This window comes from Procambarus clarkii, chromosome 19, assembly GCF_040958095.1.
Source record: "Procambarus clarkii isolate CNS0578487 chromosome 19, FALCON_Pclarkii_2.0, whole genome shotgun sequence".
Classification (NCBI taxonomy): domain Eukaryota; kingdom Metazoa; phylum Arthropoda; class Malacostraca; order Decapoda; family Cambaridae; genus Procambarus; species Procambarus clarkii.
In genome coordinates, this window is record NC_091168.1 from 19,183,478 (window position 1) to 19,205,184 (window position 21,707).

Consider the following 21,707-nt stretch of genomic DNA (forward strand, 5'->3'; position numbering starts at 1 on the left):
GAACACCCTGGCTTTCCAAGGTTCGAGGCAGTTTACAGGAGTGTTACTTTATATATATATATATATATATATATATATATATATATATATATATATATATATATATATATATATATATATATATATATATATATATATATATATATATATATATATATATATATATATATACATATAATATAGGTTGGTTGGTATATGGGTTGCCAAGCAGGCCTGGAAGTGCGGTGTTTACATTACACATTAAACAAACTCGTGTTTTACTTCATTCAGCCATTGTTGACATGAAAGGTCAGCTGATTGTGCCGCTACCGTCGTACGCTTCCACAAACACTCGAGTACTAGGTGATGACGCCGCCACAAACTGCGATTTAATTGAGTAGTAAACATTGGAAGTTGTTTACCAGGTGAAGTAAATTAGTGTAATGGTGTTTTTATGTTTAGTAATGTGTTGGGTAAATACCTTTCTTCAGATACACCCCCTTACATTGTCTGAATGACCACACACACAGTTTTAAATGTAGATATGATAGAGCCCAGTAGGCTCAGGAATCTGTACACCAGTTTAAACCGAGTCTAAAGACTTTTAGACAATTTTACAACACCTCCTTAGACCAATAGGCTCGTTGACTATTCCAGACCTCGTAGGGTCTATAGGGACTCTTTACACTACTCCACAGCGCCCACAGTAGTCCGGCAGAGTCCCCTGCCACAGTAACTAGGACCACCTCTTACAGTAATTAGGACTCTCAGGCACTACCATGACAATATTCATAATGCTTAGGACCCATTCCAGGACTAATACTACAGTAACAAGAACCACCAGTCCCTTTGTATACAATACTTTAAAACAGGGCTCTCTGATAATACTCACAGTAACTGGGACCCCTCTCTCACAGTAACTGGGACCCCCTCTCACAGTAACCAGGACCCCCTCTCACAGTAACCAGGACCCTCTGTTACTCACGTACCTGTTGAAGACAAAACAAAACAAATCAGCTGATATATATGTGTGTGTGTGTGTGTGTGTGTGTGTGTGTGTGTGTGTGTGTGTGTGTGTGTGTGTGTGTGTGTGTGTGTGTGTGTGTGTGTGTGTGTGTAATTACCTAAGTGTAATTACCTAAGTGTAGTTACAGGATGAGAGCTACGCTCGTGGTGTCCCGTCTTCCCAGCACTCTTTGTCATATAACGCTTTGAAACTACTGACGGTCTTGGCCTCCACCACCTTCTCACTTAACTTGTTCCAACCGTCTACCACTCTATTTGCGAAGTGTGTGTGTGTGTGTGTGTGTGTGTGTGTGTGTGTGTGTGTGTGTGTGTGTGTGTGTGTGTGTGTGTGTGTGTGTGTGTGTGTGTATTATACACAAATGAATACCAACAAATATGAGTGACATAACACAGATACACTAGCAAAATGCGGACGGCCAAAGGTACTTCATATTAAGCCAACAACCCCGTCCAACACTGAGACAGGTTCAGCGTGAGCCCGGGACAGGGGGATCGAGGCGTCATCAGTGAGGCGACTACCATCCCACACTCTGATCTCCTGATCCCATATTTGTCTCGCGTAATCCCCTTCTTGAGAATCTTTGATGCTCTTATGCAATTATGCAGCGCGGCCGACCGCGCGGGGCGTGGTGATTGTCTGTGATCCTGTTAATGGCTGCGGGACTCGGAGCAGAGACTGGAGAAGTTCTGGTGGGAAAGGTAGAAGCACAGGAGACCAAATGGGAGGGAAGGGAGTGTGGTGGAAGGGGGGGAGAGAGTGCAGCAAGCACAAAAGTGCCGGAGCTCACAGGTAATGAGTACCATCACACCAACACCCACCTGGCAACTTATCCCGGCCACGACCACTTGGGACCACTTACGGGTAAACAAGTGTATAATGTAACGGTGTAACGGTGTAACAGTGTCCTGGAAGAGTAGGTGCCAGGCAATGGTCTCTCTCTTGACACCATGAAGACCCCGCGGGTCACAACACTGCCAGCACAAGAGCCACACCTGCCACCAACACCCACAAGAGCCACACCTGCCACCAACGGCCACACCTGCCACCAACGCCCACAAGAGCCACACCTGCCACCAACGGCCACAAGAGCCACACCTGCCACCAACGCGACAAAAATCATTCCAAAACTAAGTCGAGTCTCATACTATGAACGGCTGAGGACCACAGCCTAGCAACACTGCAAGCCAGACGTAACACAGCTGATCCCATCCAAACTTTTGCAATAACTAAACAATTCGGAGGATACTGATCCGGACATCTCCAAAGGGTCAGATGTAACACAAACAAGGAACAACAGATATGCCAAGACATTACTTCAGGAGGCAACAGGTTGGTTACCGAAAAGTTGTTCAATGTCAACCAATATTTTTTTACTAGTTGAATATGAAAAGGGCTGCAATTGTCCCAAGTTTCAGTACTTCAGCGTAAATAGAAAGGGAGATTTTAAATAAACACACGTTTCAGATATAATTATTTTGTGACACTTTTCTGACATATTAGCATATAATAAAGGATCTGTAGATAGATAATTTCCAAAACATCTTTAGTTTTCCTAATACAAATTTTTAAAGTTCCCCCAAAAAATTATGCAAATATGGCATGTTTATTGCTATTATAAAATCAATAAATGAACTTAGAGAAAAAAAATATCTCCAACATTTAGAGACATGCACTCTACATATGCTGTGTAAGTTTCATGTAAATTGAATAAAAAATGAAAAAGTTATTTGAACGTTTATGTTAATTAAAAAAAAAACAGCAAATAATAAAGTCTAAGGTTCTAAAATCTGTGGCTGAGGTTGACATCACCCAGTTTTCTCCAAAATTGGCACCCTTACAGATAGGCTTACGTGCAGTCAGGTATATAAGTTTCATGCAAATCGTCCGATAAAGAAAACAAAACAAAATTTTTTTGAAAAAAAAAAACAAAAAAAAAATTCAATTTTTTTAACTTAATTTTTTTTCCAATTAAACTAATTATAATATTTGTTTAATATATGCTATTGTGATAGCAAAGAGTCATAGATATGATTCCAGTTGACACTTTTGTTTGATAATCGTTTTTGACCATTTGGAATAATTTTGACACCTACTTCAATATTTTTTTTCTCTCTTCCTATTTATGCTACGATGTTGAAACTTGGACCAGATGAAACACTTTTCATATACAACTTACCAAAAAAGTTTGATTGAAATCGAACGAGTTTTCATTTATTGCATTTTTTGGGCAAAAAAACACCCACACATTATGTCAGATTGTGTCAGCAAGGCGGACAGTCTGATTTCTATCATAACACCGTGTCAGCAAGGTGAACAGGTCGTCTGCTATCATAACACCATGTCAGCAAGGCAGACAGCCCGTCTGCTATCATACCACTGTATCAGCAAGGCAGACAGCCCGTCTGCTATCATACCACTGTATCAGCAAGGCAGACAGCCCGCCTGCTATCATAACACTGTATCAGCAAGACGGCAGTCCGCCTACAATCATAACACTGTCAGCAAGGCAGACAGCCCACCTGCTATCATAACACTGTGTCAGCAAGGCGGACAGCTTGCCTGCTATCATAACACCGTGTCAGCAAGGCGGACAGCTTGCCTGCTATCATAACACCGTGTCAGCAAGGCGGACAACATGCCTGCTATCTGTATTTCCGATTTCAAAACTTATTCTTCATCTGTACCTCTCTGTCGTGTTTACACCTCCATCCAGTTCCCGGCAGTACAGGAGATGAGGAACAGTACTTACATTGTAGTCTCCTGCAGTAGCAGTATTCCGTAGTCTCCTGCAGTAGCAGTGTTCCGTAGTCTCCCGCAGTAGCAGTGTTCCGTAGTCTCCTGCAGTAGCAGTGTTCCGTAGTCTCCTGCAGTAGCAGTATTCCGTAGTCTCCTGCAGTAGCAGTGTTCCGTAGTCTCCTGCAGTAGCAGTGTTCCGTAGTCTCCTGCAGTAGCAGTGTTCCGTAGTCTCCTGCAGTAGCAGTATTCCGTAGTCTCCTGCAGTAGCAGTGTTCCGTAGTCTCCTGCAGTAGCAGTGTTCCGTAGTCTCCTGCAGTAGCAGTGTTCCGTAGTCTCCTGCAGTAGCAGTGTTCCGTAGTCTCCTGCAGTAGCAGTGTTCCGTAGTCTCCTGCAGTAGCACTGTTCGGTAGTCTCCTGCAGTAGCAGTGTTCCGTTGTCTCCTGCAGTAGCAGTGTTCCGTAGTCTCCTGCAGTAGCAGTGTTCGGTAGTCTCCTGCAGTAGCAGTGTTCCGTAGTCTCCTGCAGTAGCAGTGTTCGGTAGTCTCCTGCAGTAGCAGTGTTCCGTAGTCTCCTGCAGTAGCAGTGTTCCGTAGTCTCCTGCAGTAGCAGTGTTCCGTAGTCTCCTGCAGTAGCAGTGTTCGGTAGTCTCCTGCAGTAGCAGTGTTCCGTAGTCTCCTGCAGTAGCAGTGTTCGGTAGTCTCCTGCAGTAGCAGTGTTCGGTAGTCTCCTGCAGTAGCAGTGTTCGGTAGTCTCCTGCAGTAGCAGTGTTCCGTAGTCTCCTGCAGTAGCAGTGTTCCGTAGTCTCCTGCAGTAGCACTGTTCGGTAGTCTCCTGCAGTAGCAGTGTTCCGTAGTCTCCTGCAGTAGCAGTGTTCCGTAGTCTCCCGCAGCAATAATAATAACAATAATATCACGTCACATCCGATGGCACAATATAAACAACCCCGTTTTCTTTGTTTCTCGTGAGTGAGGGTAAAATAAAAACATTATTGCTCTTTACGTCTTGCTTCCTCTGTTCTTCCCCCTCCATTATATATATTTTAGCTTCTTGCTCATACGGTGGGCATTTTTATGTACAAAATAAGAGAGAGAGATAGGCCAGGCCCCCCTCGCCATGCATCATTGAACCTTGCCAATGGACGATCAGTTGTTTTTTTGCCTCACAGATATCCACAGTGGCGCGCGCCAAGCTGACATACCCGCCACCTCCGATTCTCTCCGTGACTGACTTAAACAAATACTTATACTAAATTCTCATTCTATTTAATATTTTATTTACTCACACATCAAGATTAAATAAAGATCAATGCAAACTGTTAGCTATACAGTGGCAAGTTAGGTTAGATTGCTTTATTATAATGAGACATGGGAGGAAGGGAAGTCATGTGGACAGAGATATGGAGAGGGCGTGGCCACGTGTGGCCGGGTCAGTTACTGCTAATATACGGCCAGTTTCCTGAAATTAGGAAACTTTGAAATGGAGAACCAAACCACCATTTTTTCCCCCTGTCTTAAATATAAATAATGTCATACATAACGATCGGAAATTAATGTGTTTTTAGGGCGTATAAACTGAAGATGATTTGTTTGTTTATGTGTTTGTTATTATTTAACTTGTTCGTGCTTGTTGGGTAGAGCCTTAGCTCCTCAGTCCCGCCTCACCAGCTGTTTGTTTCTAATACAGTGAATCTTGACCCCTCTGTTTCTTATCATATTTACTGTTGAAATAATTGCGGGAAAACGCTGTGCGTATTAGTGGCTTTAGGCAGAACACACATGGTATGAGAGTCAAAGCTACCTAATTGTCGAATGACCTCACAAGTAATTAACAGCTGTATGTAAACTAACAGTTTTAAAGGGGTCCCGGTAGTAAAGGCCACTCCACTCTCGTTCACTCTCGTTCTCCACTCACAGTCGAGAACTCCGGGTTCGAATCCCGGACGGAATTTGTTCCTATCACATAATGCTCCTGTTTATTTAGCAGTAACTAGGTACCCAGGAGTTAATCGAAGTACCGACGAGTTAATCAGCTTGTTGAGCGAGTGAATTCTGGGGAGGAGGGGGGTCAGCATTTCCCCCTGGGGGGGGGGTGGCCTCGATCTATGCTATGTTGTGGCGTAATGGTCCACGGTAATGGTAATGGTAGCTTGGGAGTACCAAGTGACCTAGCTACTGATTACTCATTGATACATGTGATTTCATTGTTCATTATTATTATTATTATTGAGAAAATCAACTGGAGTTCTGATGTGACTTGAACCCGCGACCAAGAGACTGGCAGCCGGTGCCGCTAACCACTGAACCACCCTGACTAAACACGTACAGGGTAGTCCAGTAATTAGCGTCAGCAGCTGGGAGTCTCTGGGTCGCGGGTTCAAGTCGCCTCACAGCTCCAGTTGATTTTCTTATTGATATGTATCACCTTAGTGCGATTTCTCCTTGTATTATTATTATTATTATTATTATTATTATTATTATTATTATTATAAGGGGGAATGATAAAGAGGGGTATAAGAGAGAGGGGGAAATGGTAGATGGGGGAATGATAAAAAGGGGAATGGTAAAGATGAGAATAATAGGGAGGGAGAAGCGGTCACCCGCGCCGGCCTGTCTCTACTGCACTTTTTATTGTCCTGTTCATTATCTCTGTGTTGACCCGGGAGATGAGAGATGCTGCTATGATAACTGAGGATTTGAGAGATGCTGCTATGATAACTGAGATGAAAGATGCTGCTATGATAACTGAGGAGGTGAGAGATGCTGCTATGATAACTGAGGAGATGAGAGATGCTGCTATGATAACTGAGGAGATGAGAGATGCTGCTATGATAACTGAGGAGATGAGAGGAAAACATTACCCATTCCCAGCACGGGGGCGCTATTTTGTGTTTTTGGTGCGCCTCGCTCAGGCATTCCCTAGGGGCGCCTCGCTCAGGCATTCCCTAGGGGCGCCTCGCTCAGGCATTCCCTAGGGGCGCCTCGCTCAGGCATTCCCTAGGGGCGCCTCGCTCAGGCATTCCCTAGGGGCGCCTCGCTCAGGCATTCCCTAGGGGCGCCTCGCTCAGGTATTCCCTAGGGTCGCCTCGCTCAGGCATTCCCTAGGGGCGCCTCGCTCAGGTATTCCCTAGGGGCGCCTCGCTCAGGTATTCCCTAGGGGCGCCTCGCTCAGGTATTCCCTAGGGGCGCCTCGCTCAGGCATTCCCTAGGGGCGCCTCGCTCAGGTATTCCCTAGGGGCGCCTCGCTCAGGCATTTTCTAGGGGCGCCTCGCTCAGGCATTCCCTAGGGGCGCCTCGCTCAGACATTCCCCAGGGGCGCCTCGCTCAGACATTCCCCAGGGGCGCCTCGCTCAGACATTCCCCAGGGGCGCCTCGCTCAGACATTCCCCAGGGGCGCCTCGCTCAGACATTCCCCAGGGGCGCCTCGCTCAGACATTCCCCAGGGGCGCCTCGCTCAGGCATTCCCTAGGAGCGCCTCGCTCAGACATTCCCCAGGGGCGCCTCGCTCAGACATTCCCCAGGGGCGCCTCGCTCAGACATTCCCCAGGGGCGCCTCGCTCAGACATTCCCCAGGGGCGCCTCGCTCAGACATTCCCCAGGGGCGCCTCGCTCAGACATTCCCCAGGGGGCGCCTCGCTCAGACATTCCCCAGGGGGCGCCTCGCTCAGACATTCCCCAGGGGCGCCTCGCAACCTTCGCCAGATATCATTGACAACAAAGGCCGCGTCTCCACCGCCGAGATAATCATATTAATCTTAATCTGTCGGCATCGCCGCCGCCAGAATTTTCTAATACCAATTTCGCAGCTTAACGCTTTGAAGGATTTCCGATGAGTACTGGTTAGTACTGGGGCGCCCCCTGGGCGCTGATGGGGGTGGGTGAGTACTTGTTAGTACTGGGGCGCCCCCTGGACGCTGATGGGGATGGGTGAGTACTGGTTAGTACTGGGGCGCCCCCTGGACGCTGACGGGGGTGGATGGGTACTGGGGCGCCCCCCTGGACGCTGACGGGGGTGGATGGGTACTGGGACGCCCCCCTGGACGCTGACGGGAGTGGGGGAGGGTGGGATTGCAGGCAGGATGTGCACTAGTTGGTACTGGTGAAATAAGGTCTTTACTATCAGTGATGGTGCACCTGGCCCACGTCACCAAGGGCCGCCCTCACTGCCTCCACCTCACCCCAAGACGCGGTCCAGGAAGCTCAAACTAAGGTTCTATTTTTGAACAAATATGTAGCAACACGAGAGTCTGGCAACATGAAGCTTTACCTTCTAAAACTGGGCTCTTTTTATAAGTTTCCCAGAAAAAGAATACCGCTTTAATTCCTAGACGGATCCCCGCCAGATGAAACAAAAAAGGAATATTGGGTGAAGACAATTGATTAGGTCAATTTGCTCCTTGGAGAGTGCGGGGCAGAACTCCAGGGGTTCCCACCCTCCCAAAGGGGAGGGAATCTCCCCCCCCACAACTGTTCTCCCCATGTGTACTGAAGACTTTACCATCTCCTCCCCATACACAAATTTACCTCATCATTATATATATGTAAGCCAAAATGTAGGACTGGGAATAGATGCTTGTCCACCCACAGCGTTATAAACCCATGGAACTGCCTACCCGCCGAAGCCGTAAATGCCAAAACTCTGTTAAATTTTAAAGTATAATAGGAAAAGATCAAGGTAAATTGGGGGACCTTCGACAAGCCGCCGGTTTCCTGTCCTCGTCGAGGCCACTAGTGTTAGTGGCCCTCAATATACTATATACAGTATACAGTACTATATGGACATATATAATATATATTTATTTTACAAAGAGCACTATCTTGGAATAAGTTAGGTAAATAATTAGGTAAATTAGAATAAATAAATTAGAATAAATTTACAAGGAGGTAAAACTGGATAGAAACTGTGAAGCTAAGAATTCTTGACAAACTCCTTGACGGGTGTCCAAGTTTTAAACATATTGTAGCGTAGTTGAATGGTGAGTAGGAGCTGGTGACCACTGGTCAGGAGCCTGGGCCCCTCAGTGACCACTGGTCAGGTTAAGCAGTTTGAATATACGACCCGCCTAACCAAATGCTGTGCAACAACTGGCCTATCATCGAGGAGGCTGTGCAACAACTGGCCTATCATCAAGGAGGCTGTGCACCAACCTGGTGCATCTTCCCACCAGTACTTCCTCTCTGTGCTATCTAATTTGCCATATACAGGGTTAAGTTGTACACTAGTGAGTTTAATAATTTATTCCTTATAATTTTTATTCATTATTATTAATTTGACTAGATTTATAAATCACAAATAAAATTGAATTATTGTGTAACCCAATAAACCTTCAATATGTTGGTTGCAAGTACAGTAATAAGAACTGATTTTTGGAAAGCTCTACCAAAGGAACAACAGCATGCTATAATGAACCAGAATACTGTATTAGCATCAATTCAGTCAGCATTCCATTTTCTAGGAATGAATATCTAGATTTAAATGGAGTATGTGCACATTTACAAGTGCTGGTTTGTTGCTATTAAATTAATTCCTTGCCTCATTTGTATGTACAGTTGGAATAATTGTTTACATTCTAATTTCAGTGACTGCCCAGGTTATGATGGATGTACAGGCCAGCAGGGCACTACCAGTGACAGTTTCACTATCGACACAAGCCATAACCTTCCATGTTAATCTGTATAACAAAGTTATAACTGGCTACAGGTAAAATCCAAAACAGGAGGAGGGAAGGGAACTATGAGGAGAAAGCGCTAAGCCACTATGACTATACTGTATAGCCAACTGGCAATTTTATAACTTGTGGAAAAGAAAACATGTATAAATTCATAAATCATTTGTAATATATCAAAACTTAACATTCAACTGCATACTAATATTTCATAAAAAAAATTATAATTACATTACATCAGACAATGATCATCAATGCCCATATTGTCTTGTACTGAAACCAAATAAAACTGCAGTTCTTTTTGCAGCATTATTCTAGAAATGCAGAATTATTCATTGATTTCTACTTTACAACAAAATAGTTTATCAATAATACAAATATTTCACTCTTGCTTCTTGTTCTTGAAAAGTGGGAGAGCATTACACATCCAGCATGGATGCCACTTTAGTTTTCGAAATTCATCAATACTCTTGTAAAAATCATAGTAAGTTTCTTTTATTGCAGTTTCACGAGGAAATCCACGAAACCAGTCCTGCAAGAGATTGGCGAGTTCCTTCTTACTTTTGAAGATAAGTCCATTTTCATTGTGGTGTACTAATTCAGGAAGGGCAGGGTAATCTATAGCTGCTACTGGGATACCACTTCCAAACATGTCCACCACTTTCATGGGTAAGTCCAGTCCTGATGAGGAATAGTGTAAACATACTCCAAAATCAGCAGAGGCAAGCAATGTAGGATAATCTTCAGCAGACATCCAAGGGGTAATAACTGCAACGTGCATCCATTGCTGCTCCGACATCATTGACGTGTAGTAAGACTTTAGGGGACCTTTGCCCGTAACTGCAACTATAAGAGGAGGGTAGTGACTGGGAAACTCCTGCCGTACACGCTCATAATCTTGCAGAGCATAGAAAAGAATAGAAAAATCTTCATCTTCAGTCCAACTTGTAGAAGACACAATAAGCGCTGGTCGATCTTCACATTCTGATACTCTCCCATCTGCGTATCTCTCTGTAAAGACTGTCTTGTCTGGTGAAGAACCAGAAAAACAAGAGTATGTTGAAGACAGCTTCATGAGGAAGTTATGTTTCTCCTCGATTGATATTGGATGGAACCTTTCAGCTGGACGATCATACAACACTGATAATTTCCCAATTCCCCAGTTTTGCTCTAAATCAATCTTCATAGCTTTTGTAACGCACAATCCACCATGTGCTAGCTTACCAAATAATCTTTCTACAACTCGATAGATAAACACGAGAGGGTGATTCTTTCTTAATGAAAGAGCAAGGATAGTATAACCGTAGTTATGCCAGTCCACAAGAAGCTTGGTTCTAGAGAGTAAACAGTACAGCCAACACACAGGCATAGCTGGGACTCCTGGTGGGTTTTGCAAGAGGAGGATTTTGCTTCTTGGCCCAGTGAGTAATGTGAAAAACAGAATTATTGTTTGCCAGATAACTTTGGCAACAAAAGCTAGTAATTTAGGAAGCTTGTTAAATACATCAGGGGATGGTCTCATGTATGTAAGGGTGATATGTTCATCTTTAAGGACTTCTATTTGAGGCTTGGAGCCTGCAAATCCCACAAGGTTGACCTCAAAGCCTTCTTCCGAGAGTGAAAGAGCATGGTAATTCATGCGTGGGGAACGACCCAGATCGCCCAGCACTACTACAGTCACCTGCTCACGCTCCCTCTCATTGTCTCCCATTTTTGTCAACCTGCAAAAATTTTAATTAAATTTGGTAAAATACCTGATACGTATAGCACAAAAATTATTTCATGCATTACTATTCAGTATACATTAATTCATTTTATATTACTGTATTACTATGAATAAAAAAGTATAGAGGGTTATAGGCACACTGTGGATGTATAAGTTGCATCACAATCTCATAGATAATGTTGCACTTTTGTTGGCTAGTGCCAAAACAAGAGGTGTACCAATACCAATATTCTGACTGATATCGACACTCTTACAGTTTTATTAACAGATACTCATAATGATACAGTATTGCAAAAATAAGCCTATACTACCAGTACCAATATACTGGTACACAAACAAATGTCGTTGACCACCAGGTGCTCAATGGGGTGTCATACTACAGAACAATACCAGTACGTATATAACAAACCAAAGAAGATGCCAACTTTACTATTTGCTGATGATGCTACCTTTATCTATTCTGACCCCAACCCCCACACACTAAATAATATTGTCAATGGTGAATTAAAAAATGTACACTCATGGATGTCAACCAACAAATTCCTTGGCCTATACACAGACAAGAGGCTAAACTCCAGCACCCAAATACAACACACGGCCAAAAAAAAAAAAGTCTCAAAAACAGTTGGTATACTTCTAAAATCAGATACAATAATGTTCCCTACTCTACTCTCTTCTCATCATACTACGAGCTAATCTATCCATATCTTACATGTGGTATCTGTGCATAGAGTTCAACCACTGCAAATTACCTCAAGCCCATCATCATACAGCAAAAAACTGCTATCAGAACTATAAACTATCTTCAGACAACACACTGCCCGCACCTCTGTTTAGGTCCATTAACATGCTACACACACACACACACACTCCACACATTCTCATGTGCTATTTACATGTAAAAATAAATCTTGTTCTTAAATGCTAATCTTGATCTGAAACTTTTCCTTGATAGGTATAATGGAACCCATGAGCACCACACCAGAAATAAATATCTCTTTTGATATCCCCAGCGTCAAACTAAATCTGTGCAAACACTCAGGCAAAGTGTTTGCCTTTCCTGTCACTGGAAAGGCAAAGAGTTAGGAGTGACATAATAGAGGTTTACAAGTGGATGAATGGACAAAAATGGATATTAATAAGGTATTAAAAGTATCAACACAAGACAGAGCACGAAACAATGGGTATAAATTAGATAAGTTTAGATTTAGGAAAGACTTGGGTAAATACAGGTTCGGTAACAGGGTTGTTGATTTGTGGAACCAATTACCTGCGTAACGTGGTAGAGGTGGGGTCCCTCGATTGTTTCAAGCGTGGGTTGGACATGCATGAGTGGGATTGGGTGGTTATAAATAGGAGCTGCCTCGTATGGGCCAATAGGCCTTCTGGAGTTACCTTTGTTCTTATGTTCTTACTCCGTGCAAATAAAAGGACCCGTTCTTTGGAACTCACTCCCTGATGAATTAAAAAAAATCCAATTGATGCCCTATTCAAAAGTAAAACCAAAAAGTATCTAATTTCTTCCTCATAGTTTCCTACCTTGTGCTTCAAACTCACACTGTATCTTGTACTACCCACTTCCCCAATATTAGTAGACATTAATATACATACGACTAAAGACATCTTTACCAATGTAATCACCTCTGTCAATTTATATTGAAGTTATTTGTTGATATAAAACATTGCTACAATGTACCTTTTCATCTTACCTGGTATGATACATCAAAGACCTGCAGGAAACACTACGCATGTTAGTGGCTTTGCATGAATGTAAATATACCAATCTTATGTAATCTCACCAACCCACTCTACCTTCTTGTGAATATTTAGTATTATTAATATAAAATATTAACAATTTTAAAACAAAAAAAAAATATTATACAGCACAATGCAGAGAGCTGAAGCTTCAAAGCCCTAATACTTTTATGTGAAGTGAGGCTTACCTTGTGTTGTCATTATATAATGGATGATAGAGCCAGTCCTCACTTTTGGTTGTAGTTATGACTAGTGATTGTGTGTTTACTCATACAACTCGCCGAGGAGCGGTGACCTCTAATCACTTGGACAACACCTGATATCAGGATATGAGATTTTGTCTATGTACTCACCTAGTTGTACTCACCAAGTTGTGCTTGTGGGGGTTGAGCTTTGGTTCTTTGGTCCCACCTCTCATCTGTCAATCAACTGGTGAACAGATTCTTGAGCCTACTGGGCTCTATCATATCTACATTTGAAACTGTGTATGGAATCTGCCTCCATCACATCACTGCTTAATGCATTCTATATGTTAACTCCTCTAACACTGAAAAAATTCTTTCCAATGTCTCTGTGGCTCATCTGGGTACTAAGTTTCCACCTGTGTCCCCTTGTTCTTGTTCCACCCGTGCTAAAGAGTTTGTCTTTGTCCACCCTATCAATTACCCTGAGAATTTTGTAGGTGGTTATCATGTCTCCCCTTACTCTTCTGTTTTCCAGGGATGTGAAGTTCAACTGTTCGTTTAGCATTTCACATTTCTTCTTCGTTCTCAGTAGTCCTGTTTCATGTCTCAATCTCTGAATTTTATCTTTTACATACAGCTTGCTTTTTAAATATAATATTAGTTGTGTATATATGCCAGGAAAAGGTTTCTGAACATTAAATATATCAATATTTAAAGTTATGCATAAATTACCAGTATATTTAGAGTATATAATATGTTAAGAAACTGCTAAGTACATTTTATAGAGATGTAGATTTTTATTACCACAATTGGCAATATACAAAGGATATATAGAATCTGTTGTTAATATACAGTACAATCATTTACAGATAAGGATAATGCTGGCAAGATTAGGCAGATAAATTTTCAGATCACCTAACTGTTCAGAATTATCTTCATAATAATGGTACATTAACTAATTATAACAGTAATTTGAGAATAGGTTCTATATATGAAATAAAGATACATTGTGCATGGGTGGAAATAATGATTAATTATTAATGATTAAATAATGGTGGAAAAAAACAGGAATAATGCTGATTATAATTTCAATTAATAAATTATATAAAATATATATATATATATATATATAACATATATATATAAATAAGGTATGTATGTATGTTCGAACAGCAATGCAAATCGCTGTAGCAGCCTTCCTGTCTTCCTCCTTGGCATCCTTGGCATCTCGGCTCCTCGATAACCTTGTGAAGTAAATTCTACCAGCCTACTTAGATCAGCTAGCAGGCATACACCACGATCCCAATTTTATACGCTGTGCCACCAAGTGGGCCTCTTGTGCAGACTCATAACCTCAACCACCACCCTCGAAAGCCCACAAGCAATCCAGCTGGAATGGCCCTATTATAGACTAAGTTGCTGCAGAGTGCCTAGGTGCTGCAACAACACAACACGACATTGTTCGCCTCACAACAGTAGCAGCCCCACATGCAGGGGACTTCCTGTTAGCAACCCCCAATGTTGGCAACCGGCACACGTCTCACACCACACGCCCCTCCGAATTGCTGTGGCCCTCTGCCTTGCTGCCTCAATCCACACCAAATATATAGGTGTACTGTATTTGTGGCAAGGTGATGGCCGACAAGTACGGCCACCATGGCCTACTCTGCCAAAGCACAGGGGAATGGCACTCTAGGCACAATGAAGTTAACATCATCATCAAGAGGAGCCTCACCACAGCTGGATGTCCAGCCGAGAGAGAGCCCTGTTACCTAATGTACCATAACTCTGATGCTCTTATTGGTCGCACAGATGGTATCACAATGAACCACTGGAAGAATGGCAAGCAGCTGGTATGGGACCACACATGTGTATCAACCCTGGCTAACATCTACATTGACCTCAGTGTTGCACAACCGGGTGGCACTACCACTCACAGGGAATCGGTCAAATCCTTTAAGTACAGAGATCCAGATCACCACTACAATTTTATCCCTATTGCTTCTGAAACACACTGCGCCTGGGGTAAGAGTGACACCAGTTTTTTTTTTTCAAGGAACTGGCGAGACAAGAGACCCTAAAGCTACCACCTTCCTTTTCCAGTGCCTCAGCATGGCAATACAGAGGGGAAATGCTCACCGCATTCAGGGTTCCTGCCTGTCATTTAAGGAGCTGGAGGAACTCGACAATTCACTCGACATAGGATGACAACTAGACAAAGCTGCTTGCAGAACAAATCCACAAGGGCCGTGACGAGGATTCGAACCTGTGTCCAGGAGCATCCCAGACACTGCCTTAATTGTCCTGCAATGTCTGCTCGCAGACATTGCAGGACGATTAAGGATACAGAATACACCACAAGGTACAGAACTGCAAGAGCCAGAGGCCAGAATCGACGACTGCCACAGTCCACATCAGCTGAGGAATTGAATGCTGTAGCGGCCTGCATGGGGGGGGGGGGGCAGGACCTTGTACTATATCTGAGGTCTTGTGCTATATAAGGCCTCAGATATCATGTATCAGGCCTAGGAAAGTTAGGTTAGTTTAGTTTGTCTTGGCAATATACCGTAAGTAGAAAATAGTTTTCTGGTTTGTCCAACTCAAGTGCTGATTTCTACTTTCTAATTTCGTTGTACTGTACATCGGTATATATACTGTACTATGGTCCTCATCGGTAAATAATATGCAGTGTTTTTTGTCCCAAAAACGTTGGTTTTGTGATGATTTTTCATGGTCCAGAAACGTATCCCCCATTTATAGCATGGCACCTATGGGAAATGTGGAAATGCTATACGAACACAGGTTCAGAATATAACCTGTTCATAGTAGGGGGGACTGCTTGTACTACCCCTTTTTTCTTTTATTTAAAACACAACTATACAATAGGTACATACAAGAAAGGTAGGAAATATCCTCATCTACAGCCGATAAAATCCTAACAACTATCATCAAACAATAATTACGATCATTCTGTGCATCAATGTACAAACATGAAACCTTGCAGGGTTTATACTTCACACCAATCCAACTGGTGTTGTTGATACTGTATAAATATTATAAGAAAATATATGAGAGAGCAGCAGGCCTATTTACCCATATATATATAGCTCTCATTTATACCCAACCAAATGCACTCATATACAGTACTTTGTATGTATAAACTTCCTTTGAAACAACCCAATAATCCCATATTATGTTATTTTGTAATCTGTCCCCTAAATGTTGACCAGACCACACACTAGAAGGTGAAGGGACGACGGCGTTTCGGTCCGTCCTGGACCATTCTCAAGTCGATTGCGAGAATGAGAATGGTCCACAATCGACTTGAGAATGGTCCAGGACGGACCGAAACGTCATCATCCCTTCACCTTCGAGTGTGTGGTCTGGTCAACATACTTTAGCTACGTTATTGTGACTCATCGCCTGTCCCCTAAATGTTTGAAGAATCCTTAATACTATAAAATTTGTGACTTTCTAAATATTAATAATTTTCTTTAAATGGGTCGAGTCGATCATTCTAGAAGACCTGTGATTGAAGAAACATGCACCAGTGCAAGAGCACAACATTGTGTTGAATCATGCCAAATGAACTCGCCTACTCAAGCCTGCTTGAGTAAGACAAAGACAAAAACAGTAGTAAACAAGTGCAATTCGATGATAAAAAGAGTAAATTAACACCCTTGTTATTAACTTTATCCAAACAAATTTATTACATTCGCAGTCTTCACATGTTACTTGAACCCCTGTACCAATATTGGTGGAATTGACCTATTTTTGCAACACTTTTTCTAATACTGCTCTAACACATGACAATATTAGGCATCAGTATAGAAGAATCGGTATTTTTTTATCACTATACAGGCACTATCATTTCTATATCAAAATTATATTTACGGTATTGGCCAATGATTGTCATCACTAGCATATGCACACTACCATACCTGTTTCATTTAAAAAATTCATGACTGATGGTTACCTCTCAAAGTAAGGACTGATTCAACACAAATATTTCCTCCGGGAGAAAACATGAGGATTCCGTTATCATCTCTCCATCAATGACTTCTTCTGACACTATTACCTATTCCCCTGCAAAGTATAATAAAATTAAAATATTAGAAAGAACAAATACATATCTTATGCAATTTACTCAATATTATTAATAATATTGAAGAAAATATATATATATGCAACAAAATTTTTAATCCAAATTAATTTATATACAGTATAAACAAGACAGTACGTGTTTAGAAAATATAGATTTTGGTGAATAAAGGTACATTCTTGCAAAGCCACTGACATGCAGTGTTTCAGGCAAAACATTTATTTACCCAAATTAGTGATAATTTTCCATCATGTTTCCTGTAACCTGGTGTTCTTAGTCCTTATAAAAATAATGTAAACAATCATTTGAAATTAAAGTGCTTTCTGGATAATACAGTACTGTCCAGTACTTTGATTTTATTGATCACCAATGTTGATTTTAATTGCTTAATTTTACATTGCTGAAATCAGGTAAATAGCCAAAAAAGCAATTGCAATTGACCTATGGGGGACCTTACACTTGATTATCTGTTCTCCTGGCAGTAAATAGGTACTCAGGAGTTAAGCAAATGGTGTGGGTTGCATCCTGGGAAGATCGGTCGTTGGCCTGATAGATAAACCTAACAAGTTTCCTGTCCCTGACAATGACAAATCACTATGACAAATAATGTATACTGGGTGCTTAAACCAATAACAAAATACCTGTATAGAATAGTTAAAAAAAAAATTGTAAAAATTTTATCAGTACAGTATATGAAACAATATTTCCATTTCAACATGTAAATTGAATTAATCCGTTCCACACCCGCAAAAATATTAACTTAAAAATACATTTTATACTGAATAATACTCATTTTGTACTGGCTACAATACAGTATATCATACCTTGAATGAGGACTCTCATTGAATATAGAAAACAGTGAGGAGGAGGGGAGAAGGAAAGGTGTTAATGTTTGGAAGGAGAGTCCCCGTCCATTACAACAACAGTGATGACATTTCTGGGGTACTCTCTCTCTCTCTTACGTTTTACAGGTATACCACTAGGACTTGGTTGTGACTCCCTGCTTGCTTGTCTTACTAAGAATCTGTCTAAAGATACTTGGTTTTCCCTGTTTTAACACTTCTGTAGTGAGACATCACATTCATTTACTAAGAATGATCTCTTGCTTTTTACTCTATCATCTTTCTCACAACTATTTTCTTAGGTTGAACTTTACCAATGACTTTCTTAGGACATATGGCATGATATATAAGAACAACTTTTTTATGTTTAAAAAAAGCAGGCAAGAACAAAGAATTCAAAGCATGGTCTCAGTCGTCACTACGCGAGATAGACTTGTAAACAGAGTGCCTCGCCCCCAGCACTCATTTGACCCATACGCGCATGAACAGACGTCCTCTTCCAAGTAAACCGCCGTGCACCAATTCAAATTTTACAATGAATTTGACGTGTACCAAAAATTTTGTGTTCTAGGCCAGTCGTCAACCAAGGTTCCACTGTATTAAAAAAAAATAGACACAAGAACATGGTACAGTGATTGAATAGTGGTTACATAAAATGCATACTGTATTTCATAAAGCCACCTGTATGCAAAGTGTTTAGGGTATAAAATAGTGAAGCACTGCTCGGTATAGGCAGTAACTGGTTTCACTGGGTGATTATTTATTTATATACAAGAAAGTACAGTGGGCTGTGAGAGTACATAATGCTGGTAATTACCTAAGTGTAGTTACAGGATAAGAGTTACGCTCGTGGTGTCCCGTCTTCCCAGCACTCTGTCATATAACACTTTGAAATTACCGACAGTTTTGGCCTCCACCACCTTCTCACCTAACATGTTCCAACTGTCTACCACTCTGTTTACAAAAGTGAATTAATTACTGTTTACTGTGTAGATTACATCAAGCAGACTAATAATAGCAGTATTGGTACTTTTTGGGGAATGGAAGCCAAACTGGCAAGGATTTGATATGTTGAATTTTACAACATAGGAATAGAGCTGTTTATAAATAACATTTTCAATTATTTGTGATAGTATTGGTATATGATATTGGTCTGCAATTGTTTATCTGCTATATCACCTCCATTATGAACTGGCATTACTCTTTCTTTTTTAAGGATCTCAGGAAGAATATGACACTAGAGATTTGTTGAATAGCAGAGATATGGGTGGTGCAAAGGCATAATCGGCCCTCTCATATACCATAGGTGGTATTTTACTAATGTTCCCAGCTTTGCTTTTAAGCGATCGATATAATGTCTGTTGGGCTAACTGGTTAAAGGAGTAGAGAGTTAGGATAGCTGCCAAATAGCCTCATACTTGGCTACGTGAACGACAATAACCCTTCCAAGCTTTCCAACTCTAACAATGGTGTAAAAGACCCTTTTGTACATGGGTCACATCTCAACAGTGCCCAGAGAACAAAGCAATGGTGTTAGTGGCTATGCAAGAATGTTATTTACACATCAACATTGTTACTTTGTACATGTATAAACATAACAAAATTGTATTAATTACACAGGACAAAAAATATGCTAGTTATACAAGTAATCTGTGGTGCTGGGTCTGGTCTATATTGTGCTATATCTGGTCAGTGGAGGCTACTAGTGTGGCCTCCACTGCCTCCCACCACTAGTGTGGCCTCCACTGCCTCCCACCACTAGTGTGGCCTCCACTGCCTCCCACCACTAGTGTGGCCTCCACTGCCTCCCACCACTAGTGTGGCCTCCACTGCCTCCCACCACTAGTGTGGCCTCCACTGCCTCCCACCACTAGTGTGGCCTCCACTGCCTCCCACCACTAGTGTGGCCTCCACTGCCTCCCACCACTAGTGTGGCCTCCACTGCCTCCCACCACTAGTGTGGCCTCCACTGCCTCCCACCACTAGTGTGGCCTCCACTGCCTCCCACCACTAGTGTGGCCTCCACTGCCTCCCACCACTAGTGTGGCCTCCACTGCCTCCCACCACTAGTGTGGCCTCCACTGCCTCCCACCACTAGTGTGGCTCCACTGCCTCCCACCACTAGTGTGGCCTCCACTGCCTCCCACCACTAGTGTGGCCTCCACTGCCTCCCAACACACCACAGAACTGAGAAGTCACAACAATGTGGCCTGGTATATGATTACCGACTAGAGGGAGGTGTGGTGGTGCAGGGGTAGTGCGACAGGTGTGTGAGAGAGGGACGTTACCACCACCCGCGGGGCCTCACGGTGTACTGAACACCTCACACCATATACACGCTAGAGGGAGCACCCAGCCACGCCAGTACACACACATGCGTCACCTCACTTATATACAATACAGTATATGTGCTTGCAGGGTTGAGCTCTGGCTCTTTGGTCCCGCCTCTCAACCGTCAATCAACTGATGTACAGATTCCTGAGCCTACTGGGCTCTATCATATCTACATGTATGGAGTCAGCCTCCACCACATCACTTCCTAGTGCATTCCATTTACTACCCACTCTGACACTGAAAAAGTTCTTTCTAATGTCTCTGTGGCTCATTTGGGTACTCAGCTTCCACCTGTGTCCCCTTGTGCGTGTGCCACCCGTGTTAAATAATCCATCCTTGTCCACCCTGTCAATTCCCCTCTTGTACTCACCTAGTTGTGTTGCCAAGGGTTGCGCTCGGCTTTTTCGGTTCGCCTCTCATCTGTCAATCAATCAATCAATCAACTGTTACTAACTACTAGTAACTATTCCCTCCCGCTCCCCCTCCCCCTCCCCCTCCCCCTCACACACACATGAATGATGTAATAAAACTAAAAGAGGAAACAGAGGCCAGACACAGCATACCGAATGGGAGATGAAGTACTTCACGAAACAGATAGAGAGAAGGATCTAGGAGTTGATATCACACCAAATCAGTCTCCTGAAACCCATATAAAAATAATAACACCTGCGGCGTATGCAAGGCTGGCATCAGAACTGCCTTCAGGAACCTGTGTAAGGAATCATTCAGAACCTTGTATACCACATATGTAAAACCAATCCTGGAGTATGCAGCCCCAGCATGGAGCCCGTACCTTGTCAAGCACAAGACGAAACTGGAAAAAGTTCAGAGGTATGCCACTAGGCTAGTCCCAGAACTAAGAGGCATGAGGTATGAGGAAAGGCTGCATGAAATGCACCTTACGACACTGGAAGACAGAAGAGTAAGGGGAGACATGATCACTACCTACAAAATTCTCAGAGGAATTGACAGGGTAGATAAAGATAAACTGTTTAACACGGTTGGTACGCAAACAAGGGGACACAAGTGGAAACTGAGTACCCAAATGAGTCACAGGCACGTTAGAAAGAACTTTCTCAGTGTCAGAGTAGTTAACAGATGGAATGCATTATGCAGTGATGTGGTAGAGTACATAAGGAAACTCCATACACAGTTTCAAATGTAGATATAATAGAGCTCAGTAGGCTCAGGAATCTGTACACCAGTTGTTTGACAGTTAAGAGGCGGGACCAAAGAGCCAGAACTCAACCCCTGCAATCACAACTAGGTGAGTACACACACACACAATAATGAGAGGGTTGTGACAGATTAGGATTGTAGGATCCTCCATGAGGACTTGAACAGGTTACAGAGACGGTCG

At 42.5% G+C, this 21,707-nt stretch overlaps 1 protein-coding gene across 3 annotated transcripts; it reads right to left on the reverse strand.

Annotated features, from left to right (window-relative positions):
* Nucleotides 1-9,553: 9,553 nt before the first annotated feature.
* LOC123757484 (ALG1, chitobiosyldiphosphodolichol beta-mannosyltransferase) lies at nt 9,554-20,396 on the reverse strand. Of its 3 annotated transcripts, XM_069327011.1 has the most exons (4): nt 20,239-20,396; nt 17,046-17,155; nt 12,400-12,584; nt 9,554-11,124 (listed from the first exon to the last, which is right to left on the reverse strand). In XM_069327011.1, the coding sequence occupies exons 3-4, from the start codon at nt 12,453-12,455 to the stop codon at nt 9,786-9,788; spliced, it is 1,395 nt and encodes a 464-aa protein (XP_069183112.1). In that variant the 5' UTR covers nt 12,456-12,584; nt 17,046-17,155; nt 20,239-20,396; the 3' UTR covers nt 9,554-9,785. The 3 variants fall into 3 exon arrangements, with proteins under 3 accessions (XP_069183112.1, XP_045597105.2, XP_045597104.2); XM_045741149.2 differs by lacking the exon at nt 12,400-12,584; XM_045741148.2 differs by lacking the exons at nt 17,046-17,155; nt 20,239-20,396 and adding an exon at nt 13,073-13,090.
* Between the last annotated feature and the right edge of the window lie 1,311 nt (nt 20,397-21,707).